Source organism: Arvicola amphibius, chromosome 12 (assembly GCF_903992535.2).
Source record: "Arvicola amphibius chromosome 12, mArvAmp1.2, whole genome shotgun sequence".
Lineage (NCBI taxonomy): Eukaryota > Metazoa > Chordata > Mammalia > Rodentia > Cricetidae > Arvicola > Arvicola amphibius.
In genome coordinates, this window is record NC_052058.2 from 87,587,719 (window position 1) to 87,614,629 (window position 26,911).

The 26,911-nt window shown below is 41.6% G+C and overlaps 1 protein-coding gene across 1 annotated transcript; it reads right to left on the reverse strand.

The window, feature by feature from the left end:
• Rbbp5 (RB binding protein 5, histone lysine methyltransferase complex subunit) lies at nucleotides 1–26,911 on the reverse strand. The gene is given in 18 exon segments (XM_038348736.1): nucleotides 1–1,101; nucleotides 6,394–6,585; nucleotides 7,600–7,829; nucleotides 8,346–8,415; nucleotides 9,602–9,719; nucleotides 10,202–10,274; nucleotides 10,373–10,503; nucleotides 10,505–10,532; nucleotides 10,619–10,674; nucleotides 10,677–10,737; nucleotides 12,895–13,007; nucleotides 14,368–14,468; nucleotides 14,471–14,506; nucleotides 14,509–14,528; nucleotides 15,240–15,380; nucleotides 19,046–19,218; nucleotides 20,556–20,581; nucleotides 26,734–26,911. Coding segments are annotated over 18 exon segments (1,617 nt in total). The 5' UTR covers nucleotides 26,753–26,911; the 3' UTR covers nucleotides 1–1,072.

Below are 26,911 nucleotides of genomic sequence, written 5' to 3' on the forward strand. Positions count from 1 at the left end.
TCCAATTTGCTATTTTTATTAAAAGAACAGCAAATGCAGAGAGAGCCAGGGTGAGAAAGAGAAGGGTAAAAAGCTAAGCAACCTTTCACAGAAAGGAAGTGAGTGAAACACGGGGCCTGGCTCCAGGAGGAGACACGATGGCTGGGGGCAGGTTCTCCACAGGCAATGATCTAACAAATGAGCCTCATCTTTGATTTGAAGCAAGCTGCTGCTGCTTTGATTTTGGGGGTTTCCACGTCAGTCCTCGCACAGGTGCCCCACCCCCATGATACAGAAGCTTGTGGAGAAAAATACCTTGCTTTGTTTCTAACTCTGGAAGTCAACACAGGTAAAGTAATACACAAACCACTGTTGATTCTTAGCTGGAGATGGATAAAACTAATCCTATCCAAAAGCCATGATTATTCAGACAGATCTGATACTGGAAAACATGCAATGCAAGGGAAGCCCCGGATTCTCTAGAGCCCAGCCCCCTGAGCAAAAGGTGGTAAGCCACAACAACAGGGCCTTCTAGCTTCCTTCCTTTTCTGCCAATTTAAAATCTTTCAAGCACTCGCTTCTCTGTACAACCTTTATACACAATATAGAAATACAGGAAGCATCTGGGAGGTGAAGTTATGAAAGCAACAGAAAAATGCATCAGTTTTCCTAGGATACTGGTAGCAAAATTTCAGAAAAGAACAAGTCACTCAAGGACATGCACTGAGGATGGAAGGCAACAGGAGATGGGAAATGACATGTCCAAAGGATGTGACTTCAATAGTTAGGTGAACAAAACATGGGCATTTTCACCAGCAACACAACCAAGTGTGAAGTTGAAGTGAGTCAGATCTGGCGTCTTCACGCATCCTCATTCCTGAGAGCCTATTTGGACTTATGCTTGAAAGGGAAGGCACGGACCTGTGCTCTTCTTCCATAATTCACTTCTTCATTCAAACATAAAATCCACTCCCCCCACCTCCTGGGCGGGAGGAGAGGCCTTTGTTTTCAATTCAAGCCAATCTCAAATGACTGGCCACACTGTCCAAAGGCTACCTGACGACAAAGTGAGGAGAACGCAGTTTCTCCGTCTTCATAGCAGTTCTGAGATTGCTCCTCCTGCTAAAGAGAGGAGACAGGAGAGATTTCCTTTAGTGTCACAGGCACACATGGGCAAGAATGTCCCATAACCCAGTTCCCAGTCACTCTTCATAGAAGCAACTGTCACTCTAAAGCCAATAGTGTTTCAGTACTGTCCCGATGTGTGTGCAGAGAGTGTGAGTGCATGAGCCTCTACGTAACTGCTGCTAACCAGGCTCTCGGGCGGGCGATCATAGCAGACAAACCCCAGGGTACCGACCCTTTCAATCTTTCATATAGTAGACTAATTAACCAGTTACTAAAGATTAACAGTGAACAAGACTTCCCTGATGACTCCATAGAAGCTGCTCAACTTGTGAGGGACATCTTTAAATGGGCTGCTGTGAAATATGAACTAGGAAGTATAAAAGAGAACAAGATGAAGAAAGCCTCCTGGATGTAATTTAAGTGAGGGGTTACATGATGCTTGGAGTTGTAAAATGGTGAAAATTAACTGCATAAGTAATGAAAGAAAAGTACTCATTCACAAAGTTGCTTTGAATGTTATTTTTAAAATGAAATTCTAATGAAAATAAAAACTGGTAATAAAACATACTCACATTTGCTGAGTACAGACTGAAATGAGCAAAGATATGAGCTTCTCTACTGAATGCTATACTGTGAGAAGGAAAGCTGTAATTTCCAGAGATGTTTGTATTTGACAAACATACTTTTCAAATCTCCTTCAATATAAAATATAAAGAATTTCCTGAGCTGATTTAAAACTATAGATAACAGAACAAAGCACCACTATTTTAACCATTAATCATGATGGAGAAAAGTGGTTTTATCATAAATAGACACCTTTAATAGGCACTCAAGACAACAAACGAGCCCCTTCTACTGTACAAAACAGTTTCTACACTACCCCCATTCTCATGTAAGGCGTGCGTGCATATTTACACATACAGGCTTACTCAGGCATTAGGCAACAAACTAAAATCAAAGCAAGCAATACTATTAGCAAGGTAATGTATGAGAAAACAGCTCGACAAAGGCCTGCAGCGTCTGCCCATGGAAACAATATTTAGTTACATCATACAGGAAATCTCCAGCAGAAATTATTAAGCAGAAAAATATTAAGAAAAATTCAGCTTAAGATAAACAACTATTTTTGGTCTCTCCCAGTAGGAGACTAATTCAGGATGGCCAAAGAGAACATTCTACATGGTTTCCAATCCTTCGCTGTCAGTGAGGAGGGGCCCACAGAATGAGATAGCAGGATCCTTAGGTTAGCCTCTGCGTGACCATTCCTAAGAGAGAAGGGTGAGAAGGAGGAGAGCAAATGTACAGTCCGCTCACTACTGGGCAGCCAAGACCAAGGCTGCTGTAAGGGATTGGAGGCAGAGCTCCAGAAGGCAAGCGCTGCTGCAGAGTGGTCCAAGGTAGGGCCAATCTACATGGTGCCCAATGCTATAAAAGCAGCTCTTCTGCCCACCTTGGCCTTGTCACCTCCCACAGATCCAGGTATACATCAAGGCACTGGTGTCTACCACAGGGGCAAGGGGATATTGTATTATGTGATAAACCAGTCCTTTGTGGCATTTTGCTGATGAGGTTTACTGCTGAGGAACCTTAGGTCTTGGGTAGCAAGGAAAACGGAGCTTGTGTTCTCACCTCAAGCATAGAAAGAATTAAGGTAACAGAAACAGATATTAGACGATGGCACCAGCAGGCCTGTCCCTAAGGAGTCCCCAACTCAGGATTACCCTTACCGGGCTTCCACACACACACACACACACACACACACACACACACACACACACACAAACACACACACCTCTGAGTGCCGGCCCTCCTATGCCAGCCAACACTAATGAGCTGTGTGAAATCAAAGAATTTTCAGTAGCCCCAGATTCTAGATTAAGAGTGGTTCTATTTGCCTTCCCGTGTCTCTTTAAATCTGTAATCTGTTCTAACATACAATAGATAATGGCAGTTTCTTGTTAGAACAATTAAGGTTTACAAAATGGATTCTGCAGTAATTGGTCAGTTGCACATATTAATAAACAGCTGTCATTTATCCAGCTTGAGCAAAACACAGCTTAACCCTAAAATTCTGCCTTCAAAAATATGACTCTAATGCAAAAGCTGTCTAGTTACAGGGAGTCCACAGAAGTGAACCTTGAACACAATCTCCAGTGTAGACTGGTTTGTTTCTACAGTGCTGAGAGCAGAACCCAGGGCCCTGAACATACTAGACAAATCCTAACACCGACCTATATCCCTAAACCATGGGCTAATTTTCAGAGATCTCTGCTATAAGCAATCTAAATGAGTTTTATTTCTTAATATCTGGTGGAAAACAACGGCTACCCACTATCTTACTGAAAATCTCTGGCACATCAAATAAATGAGTTACTTGTGAAAATTCCAGTTTTCCTAAGAAGTCCCTGGAGGGCCACAAGCAAATCAACAGCAGGTCCAGGTTTTACTTGCTCAGGATCCTCCAAAAACCACCATGTTATTGAATGAAGCCCTTACCTCAACCAAAGAATCTCACACAGAAAACATGATAGTTTATCCTGAGAGTGACATTTCTAGGATTATCTGGGACATCCAGTGTCACCACTCACAAATTTGCATCCCCAGAAGGTTCCAAACTGTACTGTCAGGCAACCCTCTGAAAGTCTTGGAACCATGCCTCAAGATCCCTGCTGAGGTTTTGCTAACAATGCTGATCCTTAGCACTGTGGTATTTAATCTGCTCTGGAGATTTCCATTCAGGAAAAGATCAATGAACCAAGGCCAGAGAAGAAAGGAGAACATGGGAAGAAGGACACATAGTTGCATGGAGAAGCACACACTGCATGCAATCCTGAGGCGCTGCAGGACTGGAGGGGACTGGAGGGGACTGGAGGGGACTGGAGCTGCTCTGACCCTTATGTATCCTTCCCCTCACCCCTCCAGGGACAAGTTCTCTAGTCCTCCTTAAGGATAAAGCTGTTAAAACAGTTGCCTCCCATTAAGGCTGACCCACTTCAGTGCTCAACAAGAGTAATTAGAAAACAAAAAGGCAACATGAAGTACCCTGTCACTAAAGACACAGTTCTACCTTTAATGCTTCAGTACTTCCTTCCACTTGAGGCTAAACAAAGTGACAATGGGTCATCTCCAAAAACACCCAGGCAGAAGTACCTACTCTTAATAGAATAGGCTGTAATGCTAGCCAGCATGCATAACCAGTATGCACTTCACATACAGTTCAAAGTTTTACTACAAATCCTTTTGTGTTACTAAAATAATAACACTAATGAATTTGAGGAATAAAACGGCATTCTCCAGGACTGGGAAAACTTTCCAACATTTTGATCTTGGGTCTCATTTAGACATTTAGTTACTGTGGCTACTAGTGAACATATTGATTAAAACTGAAATTTTAAGTCTATTATTGAGAAAGATAATTTTAAAATTTGTAGTGGTTTATACCATTTACTATATATACTTCCTATTGAAAAACACAAGATTAATTTTAACTAACAGTGTTTTATTTTGTTTTTCTGGTGATACAGCTCAAACACAGGCCCTTGCATAAGCTAGGCAAATGCTGCTCCACTGAGCCATATCACAGAGCTCCCAAGTCTTTATAGGATGGTTCTGAAGAATGGGGGGGGGGGGCAGAAGAGTCAGTCAGGTGTGCTTGCTCACACCTTTAATCCCAGAACTCTGGAAACAGACAGGAGGATCTCTGTGAGTTTGAGGCCAGCCTACTCTATGCAGAAGCATGGAGACTATGTCCTAAAGTGTTTTAATTAATTTTATATATCTGGCCACATTTTAAATCACACAACTGGACTTTTTGTGGCAGGAAAATCTACTCAAACTTCAGACTGGGTTTCTTCTGAGCTGACACCAGCATGTGCACGCGGCCACAGAAAGGCCGTCAACAACTGCTGATGTCAGCAGACTGCTCATCTGCAGTCAACTGCTGACCTGGGGTCCTTGTTCCTGAGTCCTTTATCCACACACAGCTCAGGACTCAGTATGGAGGTGGAACGGCTTACCAGGTGCTATACCCACTGCTGCTGGGGACTCCCCTACTCAGTGGCACGGTATTGCAACATGAAAAATGCAAGTCCTGATCTAGTGAACTTAGGGGACTAATGACTCAGTCTGTTTTTAAGTTTCTCTATAGAAAATAATTTCTATTTATAGGCAACAATTAACTAGCATAAGGTACAAACTGAACAGGGAATTCTGCCTTGCATTCTACTATTTATCATTGTGGATCAACACATTTAAACTAATCTTAAAGTAAAGGAGAAAAAACTAAATATAACGACTGACATTTTATCTATCCTGCGTCGAATAGCCACAAAAAAGAGAATATTCTATTAACAAAAGTACTTCTTTTATGTGTGTCCATGTGTGTATGTGTGTGTCTATCTAATGAATATATACAGGCTTGCATGTGCGCATGCGTGCGTGTGCGTGTCTAATGGATACATACAGACTTTCAAATCCCAGGGACATCTGAGTGGAGAGGAGCTCTAACTTGATCATTGTTTTTTGAACAAACACCACTTAACTGGTTCCCAGGTATTTTCTAGGAATTTCCATTCCTTGATAAAACTCCCTCAATCATGTATCATGTGTTGGGGGCTGATGTGGGTCAGATGTTAAGGGCTAAGGCTCATGATCAAAAGGACACTTAGATGTTAGGAAGCTATACTGTATCTTTTTTTGCAATCTCCTCCTATTTTCAGATACTGGGGGAACCCTCAAAGCCTTTATGGTACTGTTACAAACTTCTCCTTTCTCTGGACTGTCGAGAAAGAACACCACACCTTGGAACACCTGAGCAATATGAAGATGCTGAAGTTTAATAGTAAGGTGCTACATTAAACCAGCTTAGCTTTTATTTCTGGCTACTGAACCATCCACAAATGAAAACTTAAAAAACAAACACTTAGGGCAGATACAGTCTACAACATGTATTGGCTAGAGGCTCGTATCTTTTTGGGTCAGAGATTTTCCTCTAAGAATCTAATGGAAAGTAGGGGTTCCTCCCCAGAAATACTCACATAATACTTTGTATGTCTCTGAAGGAAGTAGAGCCCTTGTAGTCTATTTATGGACCTAAGGTTGACAGCCAGTGAATTAAGTAAATTTTGGTTTAGCTTGCCTTTAACAGCTTAAAATCCAAAGACTACTTGATGCTGGGGAAAAGGAAGGAAGAAAGGGAGGGAAATCCCATTGCAGTTAAAGGAAGTCAGGAGCTGTACAAAGCAAGGCCACAAAGCAAGCCAGACAGTGCTCCCAATGTGTCCTTACCTGCCAAGGGCTGGCTGAGTTCCGCCTGCACTTTACCCTTCGTTGATCCTTCCAGAGGTAAACCTCTGTCCCCTTTGTAGAGTTTCGGTTTAAATGGAGAATCTTTCTCTTTACCTTTTGATCCTTTAGGCCGGCCTGCTTGCTTCTTCTTGGATTTGCCATCCCCCTTCACACCCAGTAGTGGATGGACTTCTGCAGGAGGACAGACACCCATGAGAAACAGTCCATACCACAACGGTCCCACATCTCAACCAGACCTTTTGAGTGCAAAGAGCATTGCTTTTTATGGCCAACATCACTCATGGAAGGGAAAAAAACGCATTGTTTTTAAAACTACAGAAGAATGGCTACTACACTGACAAATACTTTTAGACCAAAAGGTGTACATAGTCTATATTACATGGTTTATACCAAACCACAGCAGCTCCAAAATGAAAAACAGTTAAAATACCCACTCATTCTAAGTCAATCAAACCCAAACAGGAGTGTGTGGATACAGCACCCAGTACGGGCATAAGCGATCAGAAAACAAATGGGCAGACCAGGGCCAGAGTCCTGACTCCACCATTTTCTGTGAGAACTTGGACAAGTTATAGAGTTCAGCTCAACTTCTCTCTTTTATAAGCAAGAATAATAAAAGACATGCAGGGTTGACGTAACTATGAGCAGTGGTTCAGAAACTGGACAGACACTGCTGCCTGCACTAGAGTATACAATCAGAGGTTACACCGCTGTATGATTAATTTCATCTATTGCTAGGTGTAAGAGAAAAGAATGGAAGGTGCTGATGCTAACACCACCCCGTCCCTAGCAAAACCACTGCAAACACACAGTAACACAAGCTCCTGACCCCACTGTAAAAGTGGAAAGGGAGAAACGACCCGTGCAGGTCTGACTGGCACTTAGCAGGCAGTGAAACACCTCTATGGGAAAGAAAAAAAAAGATGAGCAGTTCAAGGAAACAAATTCTAAGTCATGTATCAGAAGACAAAGTATGTCATCTTAGGCAAGGTACTGGGGAGCAGAACATCCCCATTTTAAATGTGAACACAAATGCAAACATCACAGAACTGTGAAGCAATATAGAAAAGGTCTCATGGGAAAACTCCTCTAAAGTAAAAATGGCTCAAAAGGAAATTACTCATTTGTGCCCAAGAATATAAATCAATGTATCTATAGGCACCGGAATAAAGAGGCGGCTCTTACCATCATTCGGCACTCCTTGGAGTTCTATATTGGTTGTTTTAGGTTTCTTCTTTGGTGGCTGGGACCCATCTGCTGAAGACTGCCTCTTCTTCTCTGAACTAGCCCCTTCGTCCATCAAGGAGGTTGGGACTGCATCCGGTGGGGGGCCATACGGATTTTCTTCAGGGTCTTCTACCTCAGGGGCAATGGGTAAATACAACAGAGCCTTTGAATCCTCCAGCTCTTCATCACTATTCGGAACAGGATCAGACAAGGCATTGGAAAAAAAGAGGAGATAGTTGCTTAAACCACAGCCCTTCAGCCTTTCCTCTAGTGCCTACATTTAATACACACACAGTTATAGATCTAGACTTTAAGAAAGACAAGACAAAGGAAAGAAACTGGGTAAGAGAACCATATCCATAAATCATAACCATAAATAGACTAAGCTCATTACTGCAGTTTCTTTTCTTTTTTGCCCGAGACAGGGTTTCTCTCTATAGTCCTGGCTGTTATGGACTCACTCTGTAGACCAGGCTGGCCTCAAGCTCAAGAGATTCACCTGCCTCTACCTCCAAGTGCTGGGATTAAAGGTGAGGCCCCCATGCCTGGTTTTATTTCAGTTTCTTAAATCTACATCACATTTTTGTTCAGCAAAGAACTATTTGCTAGTCACACTACTAAGCATCTGAAAGTGAAAGGACAGTCGGGGGAACTGGGCAGTGCACAGGACACAGGAATGACACCCAGCCTTGCAAGGCACTCACCTGCTACAGAAGGCAGCGATGGGATCCACGCTGGTGACATCTACTTCCTCATCTTCAGCAGCATCAGCCCCTGTAGGACAGAAAATTGGAGAAGTTTGAAAAGAAATGGAAAACTGCTTTTTGCCTGAGAATAATCCTTGCTCACTTTACTCGATTACTTAACAATAGGGGCTGAATTCCTACTAGATATTAATACTGGAAATAGCTGACAACCAAGAAAGTTGGGAAAGGCTCTACAGTAAATGTCTCAGACTACCCAGGAAACAGATCATTTCAGCATAAAACAATAAATGCTGCAGTAAAATAATACACAATGGGGAGACAGGAAGAGGGGCTGGTTAATGTGGACACCTAAAAAGGTTCACAAAACATAACCCAAGACCACCAGAACCATCTGCAATGCTCTGCATCCCTGGAGGTATTCCCAAAACACGAGAGGGAGCAGTTTCCAAGCTGGAGCCGTCTAACTGCAACCTCTGTTCTCTAATTCCTACACCATGAAGTGCTCCAGGTGCCAAAGATCTGGGGGCACACGCACGCACACACACACACACACACAATGTGCAAAGTTCTATGCTAGAAATCACGAAGATAAGTCAAATCTCAAGACAGTGGCAATGCACCCATGTAATCTCAGCACTGGGAAGATCGGTAAGAAAGATTAGAAGTTTGTGCTACATAATGAGACTCTTGTCTTCAAACTTGTAACAAAAAAAGTCAGATCTTTATTTTCAAGAAGTTCCTATTCAGAAATTTGGAAGATGAAATTAAAAATGGCAATGACTAAGGTCATAATAGTGAAAGACTTTGGGGTTCTTCTTACAGGCTGGACATACACTCAGTGCTTTATATGAATTATTCCATTTATCCTCTTCAATGTGAAGACATGGGTGCTACCATTACTTCACTCCCGAGATGAAGGATTCAAGCTTAAGTATTTTCCCCAAAGCTGTCTGGTACCAGAGCCCATGCTCTTGACCCTTCCCCAACTGACAAAGCTGTAACAGAAGACACGACACAAGCCGAGCCTGAGCACATCTCTGTGCTTCTCAGGGTGCTGTATGCAAATCCTGACTTAACCAGCTGTGACTCATCAGGAAATACAAATGAAAAGTCAAGAGCTGCCTGAGCACTGGTGATGCCCATGTGAACCCTTAACTAGAATTAAACTAAGGCTCCTCAAGCACTGAGAGAACTACATATGCTTAAGGAAAGAGGTGACAGATAAAACGCTATCACAGTTACAGCAGCATTACCTGTTTGCTCAGGCTCACTCTTATCTTCATCTTCAATATCAAACTCTGATTCTCTTTCCTCATATTCTACATTTTCATCCAATTCTTTGAAATCTGGGGCAAATGCACTCCAATTTTCCTAAGACAAAACAGATAAGTCACCACATGAAAAATCAGTAACAATGTAAGTTCTAGCAACTTATATTCAACATGAAACAGATTCTAAGATTAACTTGGGGTTAAGAGATAAAAATCTTAGGTATCTTAGTGTTTGGCCATCGTGATGTATTTTCTATATAAACATTTCAAGTTATTAACTACATTTCTCCCTAAATAACTCCATCTTTAATCTTTTTAAGTGTACTTCACAAAAGTAGTTTAAAAGTGTTCATCAATATACATAAACTGAGCTGGAAATAAGAAAAGCAAAATCAATGTTAAAAGGTTGCAGAAAGTGTGGTACACATGGAAACAAGGTGGAAACCAGCTCAGAACTAAGACTGTCCCTTTGACGTGAAGTGAAAATAAATAAAGTGGTAGTTAGCTTTACTCTGTATAAAGAATTTTTGATAAAAAAACAAATATTTATTTTCAAAGAAAATCAACCAGAAAAATACTTACTACTTGATTTTGGGCCCAAATGGACACTACTCCACTAGAAATAGAAGCTATGATGGGTCGAACCTGGATGCCACTAAATCGTAATTTAAGAGAGAGAAGAATTGTCTATCAGCACAGATTAAGTCATTCGAGAGTGTGTGCACAACCAAAGCAATACACTGCTCTCTCTACTCACAGCCCACGTCCAGCAGGAGCTCCCCTCTGGTTCCGTGCAATATCTTCACTAGGTTGCCAATGCTCTTCTCCCAGATATACAGGGCATGCTGCCGAGCAGAGCCCGCTACTATATACTCCCCATCCCCCAGAGAAGCAACATTTTTTCCATGGGGTCCTAAAAGACAACGAACATCCCCAAGAGAAACTGGAACAGGAGCCCAGGGAAGGTCAGTCACGTCCTCTCCTGGCAACAATACCTACCTATTCACCAAGTCCTGCAGTTTCTGCATAGGCTCGGGCTCTCCATCCCTGCCACACCGTTAAAAGTCTCTCTGCCGTCATAAACTCTGATTATTCGATCTGCTGTGTTAATTAAAAAAGCAACTATAGAAAGGAGAGAGATTATTGACTAGTCAGACATCTGTCCCTGTTAAAAACTTCTATATTCCTTAGACCAGCACCACGGACCACCTAGCTACCTGGAGTGAAATTAAGAATGGCCAAGATTCAATGCTTATATATCTTCTTGCCACTCCAAACCAATGAAGTGAAAATATGTGTATTTTGTCCTGTATATTCCCAAACCTCATGTTAATACTGTCTGGACTTAACTGAGATCTAAGACCTCTGAACTGAAGCCAGCCCGCTCAATTCACAAGTTCGCAATGTGCAAGTAATTAAATACTGCATTTATCTGGCCTGTTTCAAACATTGTAAGATTATTAATGAGTCAGTAAGCTAAATGTGTATTTTCTAAATTATGTTTATTTGTTTGGGGAGGGGAAGCACATGCCATAGCACACTTATGGAGGAGAGAAGACAACTTGGAAGTCATCCTGGGGATCCAACCAGATCACCAGGTTTGGTAGCCAGCTTCTTTACCTGCTGAGCTAGTTCTCTGGCCTTAAATATGTTCTTTTAAAAAGGCTAACTTTTATTGTAACAAAGGAAATTTGTTTAAAAATATGTTTTTCATCATTTTCTTACGGTCTCTATTAACTATTTTGTTTGTTTTGGGTTTTTTTCGAGACAGGGTTTCTCTGTGTAACAGCCCTGGCTGTCCTGGAACTCACTCTGTAGACAAGGCTGGCCTCAAACTCAGAGATCCACCTGCCTCTGCCCTCTGTCTCCAAGAGCTGAGATTAAAGGTATGCATCACCCGCCAGCCAGCTCTTTTTTTGAAATTATAATTACATCATTTTCCCCTGTCCCTTTTCTCTCCCCCTTAACCCCTTCCATGTAACCCTCTCTCCCTTTTCTCTCAAATGCATGGCTTCTTTTTCTTTGTCTTCACATGACTTAATTATTCTTGACTCCAGAGCAATCTGAGTGACTGGGCTATGGCTCAGTGGTGGAGTGTTTGCCTAGCATGCATGAGACTCCAAGTTCAATCCCCAGATTCACCAAGCACTTTGAAGGTGAACGTACCCCAAACACTGAATGTTCCTAAAAAGAGAATGAGTGCTGCTGCCGACTGACAAGCAGTTGTTCTTGTTTCTGTCAGTCCATCTACACCTTACAAACTCAGGGGAACGTCTGGAATTAAACCAGGTAGCACATTTTAAGTGCATGCTCAATTGGGATATAAATTCTGTGACACCAGTCCAGGTTACGTGCTGGCTAGTTTTATGTCAACTTGACACAAGCTAGAGTCATCTGAAAGAAGGGAATCTCAACTGAGAAAATTCCTCCATAACATCTGGCTGTAGAGTATCTTCTTAATTACTGATTGATGGGGGAGGGCCCAGCCCTTTGTAGGTGGTGCCATTCATGGGTTCTAGAAGAAAGCAGCTGAATAAGTCATGGGGAGCAAGCCAGTTCGCAGCACCCCTCCATGGCCTTTGCATCAGCTCCTGCCTCCAGGTTTCTGCCCTGCTTGGGTTTGTGCACTCACTGCTTTTAATGATGAGTTGTTATATGGAACTATGAGCAAAAGAAACCCTTCCTCCTCGAGTTGCTTTTGGTCATGGTGTTTCATTACAGAACAGTAACCGTAACTAAGACAGGTTATAAGCATATTTGGGACTGGGGATGTACCTCAGTTTTAGAGCACTTGTCTAGCATGAGGGAGGCCCTGGGGTTCTGCCCCTAGCACTGCTAAAGATAAGTACATGAAATATTTAAAATTTTCACTCAGTGCTACATGCCAGGCATTTTGATTCTAACCAACAAACACTTAAACACCTTTTCTGTAAAGGGAACTGCCTGGCAACCTCCCAACAACAAAGATGTGACTACTAGTTCAATAAGGGAAATTTTATGAACCTAAGAGCCAGACAGTGAGAGATTCAACAGCTTTAATAAATCCAATAAATTATCACACATGGCAAATATTATTATTTGCATTCCACTCACTTAAGAAAAAAAAACTAAGAAAATCAAAGACATCATCACTGGCTGTGGTAGTGCCGTTCCATAATCTTTGCACTCAAGAGGCTGAGGTAGGAGGACCACAGATCTGGGCCAGCCTGAGCTATGTAGTGAAATTCTGTTACAAAAATAAAAACTCCATACACACAGGAAGACAAGGCCTCACTCACCTCCCTTTCCGGGCAAACTCAATTGACTTAATGGCTGTAGTATTGCTTGTTCCTGTTGTTACTCGGAAGGAAGCAACAAGATCCTGAGAGTCTGTTTTCAGGACCAAGATCTGAAGTTTACAGAATAAAAATAAAAAAGTAAATATTCTGATGACTACTAGTAATCAGATTTGACTTGTTTTTAAATTGCGCAAAGATGTAGCAAAACTCAAGCATCTCGAGACCTATCTATCCCATCTCATTAGCTGATAACATGTTCTACTTCTCCCAATAAACTACAGAGTCTTAGCCATCTCCTTTAAAACATGATGATTAACATTCACAGCAGGCAACAAGTGGAGACAACCCTAGAATCCACTGACAGAGAATAGGTAAAATATGGCATATACATACAATACGATTAAACTTTGAAGAGGAGGGAAATCTGACACACAGTATAACACAGCTACCTTGATGACACAATGCTGTACAAGATATACCAGCTGCAAACGGGGAAATACAGTATTATCCCATTCCTATAAGTGCTTACAGTGGTCAAATTCAGCAGGAAACGGCCTGACAGCCGCCAGGGACTGGGACAGCCCTCTCTGACAGCCGTTCAGAGTCTGCAGAGGCTGCTGAGTACCACCATGCACCGAGTACTGCTGAGCTTAACACTGTAAATGTTTACGAGGAGTTTATAAGTTTGTGTGCATCGTCGTCAGTTCTTCACGCACAGAGGCAAGCACTCTACAGCTGTTAATATTTATCTTAACCACAATTTTTAAAAAAACTGCTACCGGAACAAACACCTATAATGTACTACCCCCAAAAAGTCTACACTTTCAAACACCCCAAAGGACAAATTTAACATGGAAAAAAAGATAGTCTCAGTACTCTAGTTAAATTGGCCTGAATTATACCATATTTCTTTGTGTGAATGTGCACGTGTGCATGTTTATACAGGGTTTTTTATACAATTAGATATTAAGCCATTTTTATCAGCATGCTCTAGATGATGACTTTTAAATATTATTCTCTTCATTACTACGACCAGTCAAGACCCTTCCGTCCTTTTCTGTTTTCTTTGACATAGACAGCAAGCACTTTACAGCTAAGTTACAACCCCAGCTTTCTCTTCTGTTCCTTCTCTTAGCGTCTTGAGATGAAGTCTTGCTGTGTAGTCCAAAACTAGCCTGGAGCTCACCATTTAATTCAGACTGTTCTCGAACTTGGGAGTGATCCTCCTGTCTCTGCTTCCCAAGTGCTGGAAGAATTTTATAAAATAAGCTGCCACCACTGTCTCAATTCCTTATCTAAATCAAATAATCTACTCTAATTCAAAGCAAGGAAATTATTACTAAGGCATGGAAGAAAAACTTAGCTACATTTCAGTCCAGGGATTACTCCAGGGAGAAAAGAGCCTGAAAGTAGAAGTAAATACGAGCCAAGGCAGATGCCCAGTCTTTCTTCACTAACCTCACAGCTTACCTTGCCTTTTGCATTTCCTGTATAAATATATTCCCCTCGCCTATCAAAAGAAGCCACCACGTTCAAATCGGAGTCATCGTCTACCGGCAGAACAACATGTTGGAATCTGAAAGGGTCAACATGACAGGAGCAGATTTCATGGACACACGAGAACCTTGTTCCTGTTTAAAAATATGAACACATATTGGCTATTGCTATGGTATCAACAGACTGAGTCCCTGTCCTTTTCCCTGGTCCCTGACCACTTCCTCACTGGCTCTCCCAGCTCCAGCAAATGGTGAAATGGTGAAATCACATAAAGTCTACACACCTAGTAACAGGGTCAGACTCAAAGATAAGAGCCTATCCCGACAAATAAAAATGTGATTAAAAACATTTAGTAAACCAGTAATATACTAATTAAAGTAAAAACAAAATACTGATTTTTAATTACATTAACAAATATATGTATATCAAATATGGCCTGGGCTTGAGGCACATATAATGGATCATCATACTTACAGAGAAGTAGATAATGAGAGATCCCAAGAAGTGAAAAGCTGTGTGTGAGTAATGGAAATACTAGGCAACTTTTCCTTAAGTGTGGTCTAATAGTAAACTGTTCCTTCATACTAAGGATTCTAAAGAATCAAAGCCAGGGCCCACTCATTACATCATTCCCCACCTTTGGTCATTTCAAAGTCTTAATACTGATCAGTTACAATCTCCTTACAATATATTCAGTAGGACTAACCTAAGCAGAAAAATTACTTTACATAGGTTTGAAATGGTGTTGAGTTTGCCTCTTAAAACCTCAATCTGAAGTTGTCAGAGCCCAAGCTAATCCACTCAGAACGAGACCCCGCCCTAGGAAAGGAATATCTTAAACATACTGATCTCGAGGATGATATTGGACTTTTAGGATGGGTGAAGGGAACGAAACCTCTGGTCGCAATCGCCCTGAAAGAACATCCCACTGCGACACTATGTTATCTGTAGAAGCACTCACAAGCTTATGACCATCTCGGCTCCAACTATGGGGAAAACAGAGGTGAATTTAGCACACAGCACAAGGTAAAATATATATAACACTACTATGGATAAAACAGTGACCTAATTGCACAGGTCAACATTTTTTAAAGTATAGCCAAATCTATAACAAACTTTCTTATTACATACCCAGGCTGACCCTGAACTCACAACTTCCTGCCTCCATTTCCTAAGTGCTAGGAATATAGGTATGTGCCACCATGCCTGGCTCTTGCACTGTTTATATATAGTAATGGCACTATTTCAAAATAACACTACAGTTAGCACCCAAAAATAACAAACTTGAGTGTCTTAGTTAAGTTCCCAAATCAGTTGACCTTTAGAACGTGTGAAACATAAAAATGACCTGAGGAGTTTCAGGGATAAAGAACAAGTGAGTTTCCTACAGTACTCCATCACAGCACCAACAAGACAAAAGAGACAAAACATGCTATCTCAAAATAATGGCCTGCAATCCTAGCACTCAGGAGGTGGGGGGAAGGAGGATCATGAATTCCAGGACAGTCTGAGCTACAGACTGACTATTTCAAAAGCAAAACCAATAAAAATTAAAATAAATAGTCATATCTTAAATGCAGCTAAGCATACTAGACATTCCTTAAACAAAGACTGAAAGGTAGACTGACTAGTTAGTGGCAGCAGAGCCCAGTGAATGACTCAAGACTAAACTCCCTGGATTTTCTTCCTGCCTCACATATCGGAACTAGGTAAAGAAGTCAACAACTGGATAATGCCAACAGTTACACACAATCCTCCCTTTCTTTCCCCACCCAGACAAGTCCTAGAGAAAAAACCTGCACCCACTCGTCCTCATCAGCATGGTCTGGACAGACAGCTAGACTTCCACCCTGACCGCACTCTAATAAGGCCTCTATGACTTATCACACATGCTGTGCCGATGGCTGAGTGGAAACGGCTTCATTAGTGAGGATCTCACCATCACAGGGCCTGTGAAGGCCAAACAGAAAGAAAGAAGGCTCAGGGCCTTCTGTCCTTCCCAAACAGGATGATGTCAGCAGAGACCAACCCCACCAGCAGCCTCTGTAAAGAGAACTCTAACTGAAAGTAATAACTCAAAGTAAAAATTCAGTAGTTAGCAGAATCCAGCAGTCAATGGAGGTGGAGAAAAGATAAGAAACAGTTAACTGAAAGAATAAAAATTATTCAACATGGATAATAGATTAAAAAATTTTAAGTGGGTGGGAAGAACACAATCTCAGGGATCAGACAACAACAAATAACTTAATATCCATGTCATCAGAGTCCCTACAAGAACAGAGTGTGGCTTCAAAGTATTGAAAGAAATAACAGCTAAATTTCTCCAAATATAACAAAAAAAAAAAAAAAAAAAAAAAAAACACCTACCAACTAAAAACAGGTGACTGAAATCAAACAATATAAGCCAAAGAAACCATTCCAGGAGTTGGGGACATAGCTTAGTCGACAGAGATCTTGCTTAGCATTCCTAACACTGCACAAAACCAGGCACAGGGATACACACTTGTAATCTTGGCACTTAGGAGATAAAAGGAGGAGCAGAAGTTCAAGATCATCCATAACTAACTTAAGACCAGCCTAAATACACAAGGCCATCAATAGTAGGCATGAGAAACTCTCTTTTGAGTTGTTGGTTAGAGCTGCCCAAAAGACTCCCATTAAGGAAATTTCTCTCCGCAACAGATGAAGACCATTACAGAAAACTGCAACCAATCACAATGCAGAGTAGTGGAGGCCAGTCCTAACTGGTACATCTACAACACAACTCCTGCATGTAAGGCTGGTGAAGCATTATAGAAGACGGGGTAGAGAGATCCTAAGAACCAGAGGAACGGGAAGTTCGCTGTGAGATTGTGTCTCCTAGGAATATCATGAAGCTACACCCATAAAGCCTCAGCAACATAATGGCCCACACCAGATGAACGAAGACAACAGACATGCCAGCGTGGATGGGGAACAGCTTACAGGCCTCAACCATAGACAGTGAAACTACAGGCACTAAGGAGGGTTGAGAACAAAAATCTTCCTCAGGAAAGAGCACAAAAAATGATTATCAAATATCAAATGGCCAGCCCCGAAAACATACACATTCAAATAACATATGTATTGAGCAGGTTGTATTCACATGTTTATGAGTATGTGTGTATGTGTGTGTGTACACAGACACACACACCAAAAATTAAAGAAAAAAAAGCTATGAATTTTAAAGAGAGCAAGGGGTGTGGTACATGGAAGGGTTTGAAGGGAGGAACAGGAGGGGGTAAATTATGTAACTATAATTATAACATCACAAAACTTAATAAAACAAAAATAAAAAATTCCAAAACACAAGCATATGTTGAATGTAGAAACATTCATCCTCAATCTTAAGTCTTAAAAGTGGTAATAGGAAAGTGGCATCTCATCTATATAAAAATAGTAACACAAAGATAACAATTTCTCATTAAAAAAAAAACTACAGAGACCAGGAGTCAGACATGGTGGCACACCCCTTTAATCCCAGCACTCCTGAGACAGAGGCAGGAGAATCTCTCTGAGCTGAAAACCAGCCTGGTCTATATAGAGAGGGGCAGCCAGGGCTATGTAGAACCCTGTCTCAAAAACAAAACAAAAAACAAAACAAACCCACAATAACAAAGAGGCTCTAAACCAAGTTCTCTAAACGGAAAGAAAAAGATAAAATGGAATCTTGGAACACTACAGGTTTGCCTTGTGCTGGTTACAATGTATGCAGAGGAAATGTGTAAGAAAATTACATTTTATACAAACTAGGCATCAAGGGAAAGAAGGCAAGAGCTCTATACCTTATCTGAACTGTTGCAAAGTCAACCCAGGGGCATTTTAGACTGTGGTTAATCAGGTGTGTAACACTGTATCTAGTAACCACTAGAAGGTACACAAAGAAACACTAAATCAATATAAAACCCTATATTTATTCAAGTCCCACACAAGGCAGGAATCAGAGAAATACAGAAGGAACATAAAGGAAAGCAAATTAATATGAACCCAAATATGAAAAATGCTTTTTATTGAAGAACTTAGCAGCCAATGCAAGAAGAATAGAAGCTCACAACCTAAACATTACTTAACCTTATAGCTGTGTGATCTTAGAGAATTGTATTGTTTTTCTGGGCTTCAATTTCTCATCTATGATAGGAAGGATAAAGTCTTTACTTATAGAGGACTACTGAAAGAATTAGAGTATATATATATATATATATATATATATATATATATATATATATATTTCTTAATCCAATGCTTGGCATAAAGGAGTGTTCAGAAAATATTCATGATCATTTGTATCAGAGATGAAGCAAATGCATTCCTAGACTCTGGGGACAAATGATGGCAAAAATAAGCTAAGGATTTAACTATGAGAGACTAAGTTTAAGTCTGCACACAGAAAGACTGGGGTGCCTTTCCTACCAGATCTACAATACCTGCAATTAACCCTGGCCTCCATATGCATACACACATACACGAGGCCACACATATGCAAACATACCTATACACATTTAAAAAAAGAAAAACATCATGGGTCTGAGGTATTTATTTAACTCAGTAGTCGTGTTAGCCCAGAATGTATGCGGTCCTGGGCTCAATCTTCAATACCACAAAAAATAAAGTAAATAAAATCAAAATTCCTTACCACAAAGAACAGACTGGATGGATGTGTGCACTAATTATTTTAGCAATGCCTCTTGTCAAGAAATCCCAAATAACAATTCGGCCATCGTTACAGCCAACTGCAAGCAGTGTGCCCCACCTGTTAAAGGTGCACGTCAGGGCCATGCTGATGCAGTCCAAAGTTCCATCAGCTTCCTACAAGACAAATGCAAAACACACACAAAGGCCGTCATAAAAGGCAATGCATGCAAAAAATGATCTCTGCAAGTGTGCTTACACCTTTTAAATCGATTTCAAAAATAAACAAATAATTATAAGCGCTAACCAAAACCTTTGGAAACAGTGATGATCAATCTCTCACACAAATTTCTCGAGGTCAATGAGCAAAGTATTACAGGAGTAACTGGAAGAGTTCTTTGGTTCCAGGACAATGTAAACGCTATGAAACAGCCTGTGTGATTGACATTTTAAAAATTACATTATTTTACATCTATGTCAAGCTTTATAAAGTAACCACAATGAAGCACAGGAAATGTTACAAATGCTAATTACACATAGTGATTATTATTACTATATAAATACATTCATCAAAACTTGTAAAGTACACAAAAAAGTATAAATGATGGAAGTATTTGTTTAAAAAAGCCCTTTAATTAAAGTTGTGAATATTTTTTTTCCTTTTAGTTTAAAAAAAAATGAACCTTGTCAGGCAGTGGTGGTGCACACCTTTAATACCAGCATTCGGAAGGCAGAGGCAGGCAGATCACTGGGTTTGAGGACAGCCTGGTCTATAAAGTGAGTTCCAGGAAAGCCATAACTACATAGTGAAACCTTGTCTCAAAACAACAAACAAAAAAAAACCAGGCAGTGATGGCATGCATGTTTAATCCCAGCAGTCAGGAGACAAAGGCAGTTGGATCTCTGTGAGTTCGAGGCCAGGCTGGTCTACAGAGAGAGTTCCAGGACAGGTTCCAAAGCTACAGAGAAACCCTATCTCAGGAAAGCAAAAAACAAAAACAAAAACAGAACCTTAAGATTTAAAAAATTACTGAAATTTTTCAGCCAAAATTGCATATTACCTGTTGCTCAAAGTTAAACATTTTTCTTTTTCTTTTCTTTTTTTCTTTCTTTCTTTTTTTTTTTTTTGAGACAGCGTTTCTCTGTGGCTTTGGAGCCTGTCCAGGAACTCACTCTTGTAGACCATGTTGGCCTCGAATTCATAGAGATCCACCAGCCTCTGCCTCCCAAGTGCTGGGATTAAAGGCAGTGTGTCACCACTGGAGGGCTGGAGAGATGGCTCAGTGGTTAAGAGCACTGCCTGCTCTTCCAAAGGTCCTGAGTTCAATTCCCAGCAGCCACATGGTGGCTCACAACCATCTGTAATGAGAGCCGGTGCCCTCTTCTGGCCTGCAAGAATACATGCAGACAGAACACTGTAAATAATATGTATGTGTATGACACATTTAATTATTTAATCATCAAATAAAAGGCAATCACTGTTTACCACACATTAACAACAAAACTAAACTCACCTCTGGATAGTTCTGCCCAAAGGACTCTGCAAGAAGGCAAGAAAGAAAGTGGATGACACACAAATCACACACAAGGACCCACAAGCCCACGAACAGTACACAGCTCACTGGTCAAGTGGGAGGGCTGACACCTTTTCAGGCCTCCATGAGGTCACACTGCTCATCACCACAGGCATTTCTCAAACTCTTGTACTTTCATAAGCATACAGGAAAGTATTCCAAAGCGGATGAGTACGGAAGCAGATGTGAATCCAACCAGCTTCTATTTAGGTAACACTAAAGAGATTTGTCAAAATGCAAGATTCCTCTCACTCATATTTGTTTGTTTTCAAAAACCCCAGGAAGTGGAAAGTCAGGGATCCTAACTCTGAGTTGTAAACACTCACCTGGTGCAGCTTGGAGGTGTCCTGAGAGGGCAGACAGACTACAGAGTGAAGAACACCAGCCCTAGAGGCTGGCGTCGAGAGAGCCAAGGGCGCAGCCCAGAAGCCGCTGTGTGCTGCTGTGCTGGCAAGCTGAGCCAAGAGCCATAAGCTTCCGCTTAAGCTCTAAAGCAACAAGACTCTAGCTCTACAACTCTGGAGCCATAAGTCTAGTTCTCCAGCAGTAGAATATAAAACTGTGAGTTTGGAACAGTCCGTGAGCCTCTAGAATGCAGGGTCACCAACTGTCCTCACTGCCTATCCAGGAGTCCTATCTTACAAAACCAAGAACTGCTTGTAACACATTCGATTATGAAAGGGACTGAAAGCAAATGCTGAAATATATCAAGAGCAGTGTTTCTGAAAACTGTTTTTAAAGTTACTCAAGTAGAACAAGTGTTACATAGAAATGCTTATCTGGGCCTGGAGAGCTGGCTCGGCTAGAGTGCTTGACGGGAGGCACTGAACACTTGAGTTTGTATCCATAGCACCCACCTGAAAAGGGGGAGTGAGGAGCCAGGGGCCAGCAAGATGGCTTGGGCGGCAGGGGAATAAAAGCACTTGCCATGCAAGCTTGGTGACCAAGCTCAATCACGGAACCCACAGACGGGGAAAGCCAGCTCCTGGGAGTCCCCTGATTTCCTCAAGAGCACCATGGCAAGCACATTTTGGTGCGCACACACATGCATACATACGTAAGAAATGTGCAATCAAAAGGTAACAGCCTTCAAAACACTTGACAAAGTAAAAACTTACATATTACATATTACATAAACATTTGCTCAAAGTTTTTTAAATAAAATACTATACATATTACAAGGTGACATGTTTGTTTCATTTACTGATCCAGCCAGTGCGTCTTCCCAATCATCGGACTATATTCACATGGTTGAGAAGTAAACAAACACGCGTACTCACTTAAATACTAAAAACAAAAATCAGGATCAGGAAGATGGCTGAGCCGGTAAAGGCGCTGAATGCCAAGCCTGCAGTCCTGAGTTTAATCCTCAGGACCCATAAAGTAAAAGGAGAACCAACGCCCACAGGTCGTTCTTTGACCTCCACATGCACCACACATACACACACATGTATTTTTAATGTACAATTTTAAAAAATCATTTGTCTAGAGATAGGACTCCAGAGCCTCAAAACCTATGTAAAGGGTCAAGGTCAGGGAATGTGCAGGGGAAGAGGACAGGCAAATGCCCTGGAGCTCACTGGTCAGACACTCTAGCCAATCAGAGACCTCTGGGTTCAGTGGCAGACCCCGTCTGAAGACAGGAAGACACCCAATATCAGCCTCTGGCCTCTCCACATATAAGCAAACACGTGCACCTGCACAAATGGACACACACAAATAGGTATCCACACCATATACACACAAAATATTTAATCAAAGAACAAACATTGAAAAATCAAGAAAGGCATTGTTATGAATACCTTTATGTAATCCTAGCACTCAGGAGACTGAGGCAGCACTGAGTCTACTACTAAACAGGCATTTCCACACTTCAATACTATAGGTGAAGAGAGCTAGTCACGAAGGGTAAGTCCTGCAGGTAAGAACTGGCCTACTCTCGCCTGCCTCAGTCAACCCTTCAGAAAACCTGCAGGTCTAACTTCTTCCACCACAACTGCAGAACAGCACTCACCCACTTAAAACCCTTCTCTGCTGGACAAAATGAACAAAACTCTTAAGTATAATCTTGAAAAGCAATCTCAGCTTGGCCCTGGCCAGCACTTTTCATTTTGTCTTTTGTCTTGTGTGAACAGCATCTGTGCCAGAGCTTCAATTAACCATGCCGAGTACCAGCTGCAAAACACACCATTTCCTGCACCCTCACTCATTCATGCCTAAGAACATTTGCTTCTACAGTTTTCTCCACTGGAAGGTTAACCCTACAGAAAGCTCTTGTTCTGGCTTTTCATTGGTTGCTTGGTTTGGCATCTCCATCTCAGTATTTTCAGTTGAACAGTACCTCTGTAAAATTCCCCCAAATTCTACATCAATCCCACCAACAGTGCAGAACTAGCTGCTTTCATATGGATTCCCCACAGTTACTAAGATACTGCAGCTGTGTATTACACAGAGTTACTTGTTTCTCTTCTGGTTGTGTTTTTATCCAGGACAAAAGCAGCATCTTATTCTGTTTTCAGCTGGTATAATTTAACCCACCCCCAAATGAATAAATCATCATAGTACATTAGGACAAGATTTTAATAAATTAGTGCAGGAAATATCAGAGAATAATAAACCAAGAAATAAAGTATAATTACAAGAGCTTCTAGAACCCGAGAGATGGCTCAGTGGTTAAAAGCACTTGCTGCAAAGCATGAGGCCTGGAGTTCAGATCCCAGAACCCACGAGGTCCAGCACAGTCCTGCACATGCTTGTAACTCAAGCACTGAAGGGGGCTGGTTACCAGTTCAGCCGAAAAACATGAGCTCCTCATTGATAGAAAAGACTGTGCCTCAAAGGAAAAGGACAGAGAATGACAAAGGAAGTCACATGATTCCTCTGTATATGTGACTTCTCTGGCTCACACACATGTGCACTCACACAAACATAGGCATAGATCACACAGACACACCCATGCCAAAAATATTCTAATCACATACGTGCATACATAGCGGTTGGGATCGTTTATCCCTTGGGCCAGTGAGACGGCTAAGGAGACTTGTTGTCAAGTCTAAGGAGCTGAGTTAGACCTCTAGAACTTCCCACATGGTGAAAGGAGAGAAATGACTGCCCAGTGCTGTCTTCTGATCTGCATATACGCTGCTGCCTGCACCCCCCCACTAAATAAAAAAGTTTAAAATTAGCTGGCAGTGGTGGTGCACGCCTTTAATACCAGCACTAGGGGGGCAGAGGCAGGTGAATCTCTGTGAGTTCAAGGTCAAGCCTGGTCTGCAAGAGCTAGTTCCATGACAGCTAGGACTGTTACACAGAGAAACCCTGTCTCAAAACAAAAGAAAGAAAGGAAGGAAGGAAGGAAGGAAGGAAGGAAGGAAGGAAGGAAGGAAGGAAGGAAGGAAAGAAAGAGAAAAAAGAAAGTTTAAAATTAATTTTAAAAAACAAAGTATTTCTTAATATGACATAGAAAAAAATGAGTTTGAAAACCTATCTTAGGGGCTGGAGAGATGGCTCAGTGGTTAAGAGCATTGCCTGCTCTTCCAAAGGGTCCTGAGTTCAATTCCCAGCAACCACATGGTGGCTCACAACCATCTGTAATGAGGTCTGGTGCCCTCTTCTGGCCTGCAGACATACACACAGACAGAATGTTGTATACATAATAAATAAATAAATATTTAAAAAAAAAGAAAGAAAACCTATCTTAGGCTGGTGATGTGGCACTTCCTAAATGCACATGCCTGGGACGGAAGAGAGGCTGTCCTGGTAATTTTGCACCTCCAGCACAGGCCACCTGTTACACAGCAACATCTCAAGAAGTGGTCAGATAAGTCACAGAAGTAAAATTAGTCTCCAGTCTAGGATCCACCTGAGTGGACACATCCCACGACCTATCATCCTTCCTTCATTTCCTTATCTGACCAGATGTCCTTCATGGTGTTCCCACAATCATATCACTTCTGTTCCTTTCTCCTCTTATATACAATCAGTAACTCTCTCACAGCAAGACTCAGTCATTTCTACAGAGATGTTTATCTTTTGGAGACCCAGACCTCTTTTTAATTGTCAGAAATGCTAAATATTCCTAAGTTTCCCCCTTAGGAACCTTCTGTATCATTCGAAAGAACTTTCCCCAGGACCTGCAAACCCCTTCAAAGGACTATTGTAACATCTTTTCTCTCATAAACAAGGATAGGCTCTCGGTCTCCACTTCTCCCACACTTTCCTAAAAATCACTGTAATCAACCTTCATCTTAGACTGTTAAGGAATGCAAGTTGCCCAGGGACAAAATGGAACAGCATTTTCTCAGTTTTCAGTACCAACTGCTCTGCAATTAGTGTCTATGGAAAAGAGCTATTAATCCATATCCTCTTCTAGCGGCTGTACATAGGAAGATATATGGAAGGAACCTGAAAATGTGCCTAGCTCATGGAAGAACTGCATATTTTATATAATTTATAAACACTTGCTCATTCTTTTTCCCCCAAATATAAGTAACAGAAGATCTTGTCCCTGGCGATCTTCATCTCTTACCCTCTCATTGTTTCTCTTCCACCTATCCACAGGGTTTCATTAAAACCACAATGAATGCTGATCAGAAGTCAAAACTTGTTTCCCAAGCTCTCAGCCTACACTCAACATATCCAAGCTCCCTCTCAAATGCCCTTCCATCTTACCAGTGTTGTTGTTGTTGTTATTATTATTATTAATATTATTATTAATATTATTATTATTATTATTTTGGTTCATCTTCTCAGAGCACTATACTCAAAATTCTGCCAACACTGCCTCTTTGTTTTTCTTTCCATGTCCTAGCTCCCACATTCCTTATCACTCATACCCTGAAGCTTCCAAATTAGTGTTATATTGTTTCAACTACACATTACTGTCAGATAAACTTAGAAATCTGTGCTCCAACTGAGCTGTCAGTGGCTCTGCCCTACCTTCCTTACAAAGCAAACTGTCCAACCTGTTGCCCCGGAGCCTCCACAAAATAGTACCAGTCCAAACTCTTGATCATCTCTTTCTCACAATATACATATTTTGGACAAGCAGGAAAAAAAAATCTCTCACTGGGGATAATGGAGGTAATCAGAGGTTAAGAGCACTGGCTGCTTTTCTAAAAGTTTCAAGTTTGATTCCCAGCACCCACATGGTAGCTCACTACCAACTGTAATTCCAGTTCCAGGGGCTCTGGTTCGCTCTTCTGGCCTCTGTGGGCACCCCACTGGTGCACAGACATACATACAGACAAAATGTCCAGACACATAAAATAATAAATTAAAAAAAAACCTCTCACCGATGGCTTATTTCAGACACATCTTCCACATTTTCATACTTAGTCTGTCAGCATTATATCCACATGCATCCATGCACACTCCAAAAAGCTACCTGAAGAGAAAGAACACTTTAAAAGTGATCTTTGTAACCCTCTGTCCCTTACCATTAAGGGCAGCCAAGTCATATAGGAGCTCTTGAAAACAGACATCGCCAAGCTGCAATATTTAAAACCACCTCATAGAAGGCCACAAGAAAATACCACTGTGGACAAGGAGTTGGAGTCAATGACTTAAAGACACAGCCAGAATAACGGTAATCCACACCTCCCTACAGTTAAGGACCTTAAACTGGAAGTCAAGATAATCAGATTCTATGTGCCAACCACGTCACTTAGTGCTCAGTCATAACAGTCTTACTTCTTTTTTAAAAAAAAATAAAATATGATGAAATAACACATTTCTAGTAAGAGTTACTCTATCTAGGTACCCGATTCCGTGACAGGTCTTCACAATTTCACCCTAGGTCACTCTGCCTCAGACTGCATCTCCAAAAACTCTGATCCTGCCTGCTGTTACTTCAGCACCTGCGATCCTCGAAATCACAGCTCAGTCAAAAAGTGCGCCTATGACTCCACAACTGATCTGAAAGCGGCTTCAGAAGGATAATGCATTCTTCCCGGACAGTAGCTGGATTTCCTGCTGCTGCTGCAACTCCACACCATGAGTATTCAATGAATCATCTAAGAAGAGTGTCCCTAAGGTTGCAGCCTGCGATCCTTCCCGCCCGGTTCCTTCCTTTCCAGTACCAAAGGGTTAGCTAACGCGCAGCCACAGCCCTCCTCACCCAGCAACTCGAGGTTCATCCCTGCGGACGCTGGCCGCCTGGTCTCCGCGCTGGCAACAGTTCTTTCTCCCCCACCCGCTCAGAAGCTCCGCGTCTAAGTGGGGGGCGCAGCGAAGATCCTGGCGCAAGCTCCGGAGACTTTCGGATTTAGAAGGCCCCGCGGCTTCCGCTTTCCTCC